We start from the raw sequence: 9,438 nt of genomic DNA on the forward strand, positions 1-9,438 counted from the left end.
CATATATATATATATATATATATATAACTCTATCATTCTACACATTTATATACGAATATTAGCCGTCTATATACAATTTTTTTCATCTATATACAAAAGTTAACTATATTATGCGGATAATAAATATTGAGATACAATGGTTGCATTGCAAGTTAGAAAGCCAACCTGCTGGCATACACTTAGCACGGCCAAGTTGTCCACATTCACATCCGTTATGGCCGATATGGAAAACCGGTCCCTCTTTCTCTTTCGTTTCGCGAAAGTGCGAGTGGATGGAACAGGTAAGATCATGTTATCGATCGAGGCTATACAAGCAAGAATCCTTGGAGCGATTCGTTCCTCTTATATGCTCGAAATAGCAAGTTTGTGTTTTCTGGTATAGCCAGTTAACGTAAACTTTCCGATTGTTGAACTTTGACTTTTTAAAGATGAACACTGTAAATTTGTTAATTTTATCGCACACATTCCTCTATCTCGTATTCACGGCATTAAATATTTTACTTTATATCATTATTAATGAATGCTTATTATTTATTCTTAATAGCTTTATTCTCCTTTATTTCTTCCGATATTCTCTTAGAGTTTACGATGTAATATAGTAAATTTGATAAAAATAACATTCTGAAAATAAATAAATTATTAGTCCATTATATATTGTCCAATTGGATGTTATACTTTATATCTTTTTGAATCTTTAGGTTTTATTATTAAAATCTATTAATTACTCTTGTTATGTGTATAGATGATTAACGAAAGTTAGAGTACTATCACAATGATCGCTAACAAATATTTGGTATATAGATGGTATCTATTCTATGTATGTGTGTATATGTGTGTGAAGGAAAAAAAGGAGGAAGGGGAGTAACTTGGATAAAACAAATATTATTTCGACGAAAAAAAAAAAAAAAATTAAGTTTTTCGGTCTCTCTTTCTTCGCTGGGAAACAACCTTATGATTATGATTTGAGACTTATCTTTCTCAACATCCTATGTATTATTTTTTTACTCCGGTTGTCATAAATGCTACAGTGCAACGCGACATGACACGATACGAGGCGCATGCTGTCATCTTTCAACAATGCACACACTCGTCTCTGTCGCTAAGACTAAAAGCATTTCATTGTACTGTAGTATAGTTTTATACTAGCTAGAGAGAGAGAGAGAGATTTTTGCTAAAGAAAAAAATTTTTAGATTTTAATATTACGATTAGATATTTTTCTTTCTTAGATCTGCATGTATTTTTAGACTATATCCAATATATACATGCAAAATTGACATAATTTTATTTAATATAGACTTTCTTTTTAATCCTCCCAGATTAATGTCAGATTATTTAAATTAGCTTTTAATAGTAATTTAATTTCACAGATTTTTATGTATTTTCTTTATATTCTTTTTACTTTTACATTTAAGTATTTTTATTTTTATTAGTTCTAGTGGCACGTGAGTTTCTTACACAAGCTCTTTGTTTTACAGTCCGTTTTTTAAATTATGTAATTATTATTTTTTTGTTAATTTTTGCAATAACAATTTTTGCGATAACAATTAATTGTAATTAATTGAGATAATTACTGATAAACAATCGATAGTGGAATAAATAATTTCTCACATGATGATGCTTATGCGCAAATTTCTCCAGGTTAACAACATGTTTAGCTAGAACGCATTCGGGGATGAGATCATCGATCCTGTTGCTAGGTTCAAGGCCGATTATGACCGCTGGTTCTTACTTTCGCTGCTCGTAGTTGCCGACGGAAAACGGCAAAACATAGACTATTCCTCTTTACTCTTCCTTGCCTTTTTTCCTCGTGCATCTTTCCACTCATGGCCAACTACATTCCTACGGGCTCAAACTCGTAGCGCATCCATAGATCTTTAGACGCTTCTAATCTTGATTAGATATTTGTTGATTCGTGAATTGCTCGTTATTCTTAAATCGAGATTCCGTATCATACAGATATTTGCACTTGTAATTTATCTCTTTTGCAATTTTGCCTTCTGGATTCTTAGATTTTTGCATTATTGGATTTTTTTTTTTAATATTTTTATTAGATTCGTGGATTCTCCGAAAGATTTTTACATTTTTATTGCTATATATTGTTAAAGAATATTTCCTGGAATGTTTAAATCTTTAAATTTACGCATGTTTCTCTTATATGTGTGTGTTGAATCATCAGAGTTTCTACATTAGTTTTTCATTAGTTTCTGCAGGCATATCAGCTTAGAATTAGAAACTTTTAAACTCTATAAGTTAATTATTTTTATTTTTATGTGTAAAGTCACATATATTATATATTCGGTGTATGTATAACATATAGTATATCTAGGGTGTATTCTAAATTTTTCAAAATAAGAGATATATAAAATTTACTGATAAAAAGAATTGTATATAGGCCGATCAAATATTTGTATATAAATGTATAGAATGATAGAATTATATATATAAATAAAAAAATACATCAACATATGTGTGTTTGTATTCAGAATTCAATAAATTCTCTCGTTTGGGTGAAATTGCTTCGACATATTAGTATATACGAATAAAAAATAATAATTATATATAATAAAGTGTATATGTATAAAATTGTGTATTTTATACAAGTAAATATAATATGTATTTAATAGAGATAAATATTAATTACATAGATAATTATATAGATTAAATATTAATTATACAACGTCGGGGTCAGCGTCAAAGTCAGAGTCAGAGTCGGAGTTCGGCGTCGGCGTCGGCGTCGGCGTCAGCATCAGCATCAGCGTCAGCCGTGATGGTTACGTCGTTGCTCGCTGACTTTCGCACGCAGGGTGCATGCGCGTTGCAACTAGAGCACAGTCGCCTTCGTTTTGCTAGCGGCCCCGACGACTTTACGTATACATATATATATATATATATACGTGCATGTGTGTATATTTTTCTCTTATTAGATTCATTGTGTTCTTCTTGCGTCGCTTATAATTAGATTGTTGAGTTTTTGTTGATTAATTGTTGATTTTTTTGGTATCATCCATATAAAAATCATAGAGTTGTTTCATTGTAAAAATTTTCATAACGCGAAAGCTAATAATATATGCATACGCTCGTAAAAATCAAGCACAAATTTTGCATTTAGGTCAAATCGGTATATACAACATACATACATACGAACTATGGTACCACGTTGCACCATCGAGGGCTCTAATTTTGAAAAATATAACAAAATATATATTTACATTAAAATATAAGAATTACAAATAAAAGTTTTAAAGTCTAAGTCTAAATCAACAATTAATCAATAAAAGTATGATTTTATATAATCATATATATAAAATATATTTTTATCTGTGTGAATAGAGAAAAAATGATAATCCCAAAGAAAGAGAGAGAGAAAGAGGGGGCAATATAAATGTTTAAAAGAAAAGATAAAAATGTTTAGAAAAATATTTTAAATGCCTTAAACGTTTGATATACTTTTTTTTTTAAATGTCCTTGAAACGGCCGTTAAACTTTTCTGTTGATTAGATAACTTTATAAGGTCTTTGTAACATATAACATGAGATTTAAAAAATATATAGTTAATGTATGTTACTTGTATTGCTACATTTCTAAATATCTATTTCGCATTTTCTAAACATTTGTTTCTATCTCTTTTTCAATTATATGTATAAGAAATTATATGTATTTCTACTTTCTTTTCCACATATATGCAATACAAGAAACTATTTTTAAAAATAGGTGCAAATTTATAACTCTTAAATACTTCGAAATTTTAATATTACATCCTTATTAAAAATTTGTAAGGCATGACACTTTGCTGCGATTCTGTATCGTAACTTCATTGTGAGTATTCATTTCGTGAGATTTAATTTAAATAAATCTTGCGATCTAATTTAAATAAGATTGAAAATAACTTTATCCATGCTGCATATGTAAAAGGTCGTGCTGTCAAAAGTGCTCTTTTACTTTAAAATCTTTTGAGCGAGAGGAATCTAAATCTCATTTGTTCATATCCTTGCAAATCGGATCAAGATATTGTGCCAATCTCATGTTGTGAAGTTTTGACATTAATAATCGATGATGATAATAATGATAATGATAATGATGATAATGACAATATTGATGATGTTGTTGATTGCGGTGATAGTAGTGATAATAGTAGTAGTGGTGGTGATAGTAGTGTTAGTAATGATGGCAAATAGTAGTGATGGCGTCTGTGTCGCCGTTGCAGAATCGATCCGATGCCCTAGTTACCAGGAGAGAGTGAGACGAGAGAAAAAGACCATCTATAGATGTGTGGATGTATGTATAAGATGGCCCAGAAATATCACGCTTGCGCGTGATCGCAGTTCTGCTCGAGGAATATACAAATAAGCGCGCGGAAATTGTATTATAATCCAGGGCAATTTTTACAATACTCTTAGACATCGAAAGATGATTTTGTTTCTGAAAATTTAAAAATATATTTTATAAAATAATGTTTTTAAAATTTTTTTAGCACTGAAGGGAATTCAGTCTAGAACTGAAACGTCTACGCTTTATATTTTATAATTTTAATTCTAATTGTGACTTCTATAATTTAGATTTTGTTGATTTATATGTATGTAGTGCTTTAGTTCTTTAATTTATTAAATGTGTCGCGTGATTTTTGTTTTTTAAATTTGGTTATATGCGCTGATATCCGTTAATTGTTCCTTTTGCTTTTTCTATATATAATTTTTGTATTTTATAAAAGTTTTGGACCTCATTACAAAAATCTCGAATTTCAATAATTTTTGAATTATTGTATATTTTTGAAAATTGAAGTACTTTTCAATATTAAATACATCTGAATGTAAATAATTTTTAGATCAATTTTATTTATGAAAAACAATTTTGGGTTGAATTTAGTTTAAAGGCGACGTGTATTATCTATTCTTATTCTTAAATTATTCACAATACTATTGTTTATATGTATATGTGTTCTCTGTGATACAAATTAATTTATTGGTATCTAAAATCTAGGAACTATTAATGAACATCTCAAACAGTTTTAAATTATCATTATGTTAAATATTAGTGTAAAATGGAAGGAACGGATTGCCATGTCGAGCCAATAGGGTGGGTCAGGGTTAACATCGAAGGTTGGGTTCCTCCTCCACATTGAATCCTGTCGCGAGGAAAGATGAGAGAGGAGGAATGGAAAACGGGTAATTCGATCGATAATACGTGAAATCCTTATATGGTTTTCAGGTATTATTCGACTAAAATACACCATATTAGTTTTTAGAATGGAATACAACTTTTATATTAAATTAAATATATTCGTATCCTTTTTTTGTTTCATATTCGACTTTCCCTTCTTCTTTCACCTTTCTCCTGATCCGTTCCCCGGTAATCCAGCACCCTCGTTGAGCTCCTATTTCCTCTCACCTTCTATTCATCGTCCTTGTCTCATAATCTTTCTTGCTTCTTCTGTCTTTCTTTTTTTCTGTTTGTCTTATTTCTCCTTTTTCTTTCCTTTCTTTTTGTTTCAACTTTCTTCTTCAGTCTTTTCTTCTTTTTTTTTTTGTGCATATTCTTCTTTATCCTCGATTTATCCATAATTTTTTTTTAAGTGTTATCAAAGACTTTTATCAATTGATAAGAAGACAATCTCAAAATTATTTGTAAAGCTTGAGCAATAGCAATATTAAAAGAAAAACAAAATATGCTTTTATCAACATTTTTGTATCTTAATATCAAAGAGCAAATTAAATTTAAGTTATACCTGAGTATTTAAAAAATGTAAAAAAATATGATGCAGAATTACTAAGAATGTTATATATGCATAAAATTTTTTTTTTTTTGTTGTATCCGTAAATAAAAATTATTTATGGAATACGATCTAATCTATTTTTTTCTTGAAAATTTTTTGGACTAGAAGCATCATAATTAAATAATCGTAATTACAGTTGTTGAATACGTGTCGAGCATGACGTCAACTAAGGAATCAATTTCTCTTTGTGTTGCAGATATTTCGAGGCAGTAGCAACGACTTCAACTATGAAGTTACAGCAAATTTTCGCGCATTTTATCGCGTCAAGATGCGATAAAAAAAGGCTGTGATTACTTAACTTTTTCATCAATATAAATCTCAATCTCTTAAATCGATTGATTAATTTAGTATCAAATATGATATGAAATCATTGATTTCTTCCTTTGAAGACTTTCCAACGATCGATATATCGATACGAACTTTTCTTATTCTTTAATTGAAAGAATTAAGGATTGAATTTGCAATACGGTAAACTTTTATTGAAAAATATGTTTCATCGTTGAGAAGCAACTAAGAAGAGGATAAATTATAATTAGGCAAATTCATAAAAACTGTAAACCGTAAAAATAAGAAAAGCCGAATATTGTCTAAAGAAGGCATTTAATATTACGGGACCGTAAATAATATCCCCGTCACGGTGGCCAGTTTAGTAAGTGGCAACGTAGCAGCACGATATAATGAAGGGTCGGAGGTTATTGTTACGGGGGATGTCATCCTGGCAGCCTCATCCAGGTTAAAAGGAACAATTAATCCATCAACCACGACGACGACGACGACAGCAGAAACGACAACAACCTCCAGCATGGATACCAGTGGCGATTCGAGTCTCGACACCGCTAATGGCACCGCTGCTGCAAGTGTTGCCGCAAGCGTTGCCGCAATCGCCTCCGTCGTCGGCGGCACCGCATCCTTGACGGTTAAGGCCGAGAGACCCGATCATCTGGCGGGAACGTCGACGTCGCCCGCTGTGGCTGCTGGACCGATCGGTACCGGAAGTAGCCTCTTCGCCGGTATCGCCAATAGCAATAAGACGAGCAGACCGGATGATTGGCTAGCGACAAGCAGTCCAGAATCACCGCAGAGTTCTCTGCAGAGTCAGCACGTGGTCTATACCGTCTCTCAACAGCAATTGTCGGAGCAACCTCCTGTAGCGCACTCCAGTCCTCATCAACAAGTTAGCAATAATGGATATGCGAGTCCCATGAGCACAGGCAGTTACGATCCGTATAGTCCCAACGGTAAAATAGGTGAGTACTCTCTGTTTTGACTTTTTTTTAAATGTTGCAAATTTTAAAAATTGCTTTCGCAAGAACACCCGGTACGCGTAAGCGTTCACTATCTATGGCTGGGGAAATGGTAGGGGGAGAGTCAAAGTGGTTCTAACATAAATCATATTCAGGAAATCTGCATTACTGTAATTATATTGTAAACAAACAATTATTATTTACATTTGAGTCCGTTAATGTATCTACGAGATTCTATTCTAAAAATTAATTCGATGACAGAAAGTTTTTCGCCATCTCTTATATGAGATCAGCTGGCCGAGAGAATAAGAATAATGTCCAATGATGAGAACCTTGTAATGGAATATAAATGTTTAAACCAGCTGAGATGATTTATTAAAATTTAGTACTTTTGGTTTAATTTTTGACAAGGTCTACACAAAGGTTTCAGTGCGCATGCGCTTAAAAAAAAAACACTGTTACTCCCTGAGACTCTTTCTCTCGATTTTCTTTTTCTCTAGACGAAAAGTATGTGGATAAACGCATTCCAGTATTTATATATATATATATATAGCACCTATATATCTATAATAATAACACGATATACGCCATCTGTTGTCATATTCTAAGAACAATTTTTGTCATGATAAACAGATGGCGCTACTATGTCGCTATTGAGCTATTTTTGTATCATAATCTGTAAAATTCCTGAGATTTGATGTCAAGTGGTATTCATACCTTTTATATATGATACCTTCTTATTATTGCACTCTTATTGATTATCTGTGTATCAACTGGCCAAATGAGTATCCCTCACACCTTTCCGTTTTTTCTTTCAATAAAAAATATATCTATCATATATTATATATATACGTATTATATCGTAAATATATATTATATACCGTATATAAGAAGAGATATAAAAAAACGTTTTACGTATTAAAAAATGTATTATGTATTAAAAAAAAAAAACATAATAGAATTAAATATTCTACGCACACATTAAAGTAGCACATGTGAAATAATGAGAGACCAACGCAAGGGAAGAAATGAGAAAAAGTAAAGAAATATTTTTCCTAAATAGAAAATACGAAAGATATTTTTGACTATACGCTTGACATCACATACCCTTGAAAATGTATATAAATGCAATCTTAGCAAATCTTGAGACTATCTATTATGTTTTCCGTTTTTCTGTCAAGATCGGGAATCTCGTCAATGAATAAATTTGGCATGTGTGCGTTAGCATTCTCGATCTCCCAATTGTCTCTCTCGTCTCTATCGGGAAGAGTGGATATCCTTGAGAAGGAGCATTGTCCTCGATAGTTACCTCTTGTTCGGCCACTTAGCTCGGCCCGACAAGCTTCTCGTCGCCTTGTGACATTGCCCGTTGCAATTTCTTTCCAATGTCGAAATCGATATCAAGCAATGTTTCTCGCGTATCTCGATTATAACAAAAATTATCAATTATACAAGTATTAAAATCTTGGTTATATAAATACGAAAATTTATAAACTTCTTTTTATGTGTTTTTCAACATATTTTTGCAAATATATTATCCAACATATTCAGAAACTTTTTAATATTTTATGAACTTTGTTTCAAGATATGATACGTGATAAATAAAAGCTACATTTAGCATAAATTATTTGCTAATCTATCCATCAATAATAAAAATTTATATTATATTGTACGTAAATGGTTCTTGATTCTTCTATATATAATATCGATCATTAGTACAATCTTGGAAATTATAAGAGTACATTTTGTCCAAAGTAATGATTGAGATGTTTTTTATATAAAAAAAAATAGAAATAGAATTTTAAAAAATTTCTACATTGAAACTTTACATCGCAATATTTCTGTACATAGTACACACATAATATATACGCGATAATAAAGACACTTTCTTTATATAATTGAAACCTAGGCTATCGATTAAGCCTATCAAGAATTCAATCGGCTTAGCCATTACTATCAACGAGATTCGATAATCTGAGGTACTCTTATTAATTAAACGGCTCGCGTAGAGACATAGTCCACCTCGCTATTTCTACGCACGTGACTTTTAGCGCGAGACACTACCGTGTCTCTTGAAACTTCTAACTAGGTAACTCTAGAAGCATATAGCTCGAATTAGTGCTTATGCAGCGGCTTGGAAATAAAAATGAGTTGCGCACAGAAAGAGTGAGAGCGAGCAAAAGAAACGATGAAGCCTCGATGCGTGTCGGAGGCCTCGCAGTGTTCAACGAAGCTTCACGAGATTCTATAATCGTGTCCGGTTTACTCGCCATCGGCCGCGATAGACTTCGCGTTCTAATACCATTGCCGTTCATATCGGACAAGGCAATGTTTCACGATGTTTGCTTAAACGAAAAAAATCACAAAAGTGATTCAATTTATTATGCGTATAAAAAAATATAAAGTATATTTATTATAATTTA

The 9,438-nt window shown here is 31.6% G+C and overlaps 1 protein-coding gene across 5 annotated transcripts in view; it reads left to right on the forward strand.

The window, feature by feature from the left end:
- LOC115244227 (ecdysone receptor) overlaps window positions 1-9,438 on the forward strand; it is a 39,148-nt gene that overhangs the window by 12,643 nt on the left and 17,067 nt on the right. For all 5 annotated transcript variants that reach the window (XM_029821702.1, XM_029821697.1, XM_029821699.1 and 2 more), the window contains one exon: window positions 5,968-7,018. In XM_029821702.1, the coding sequence (XP_029677562.1) occupies window positions 6,574-7,018 (445 nt within the window). In that variant the 5' untranslated portion in view covers window positions 5,968-6,573. The remainder of the gene's footprint in view (window positions 1-5,967; window positions 7,019-9,438) is intronic.

Source organism: Formica exsecta, unplaced genomic scaffold (assembly GCF_003651465.1).
Source record: "Formica exsecta isolate Colony F162 unplaced genomic scaffold, ASM365146v1 scaffold80, whole genome shotgun sequence".
Classification (NCBI taxonomy): domain Eukaryota; kingdom Metazoa; phylum Arthropoda; class Insecta; order Hymenoptera; family Formicidae; genus Formica; species Formica exsecta.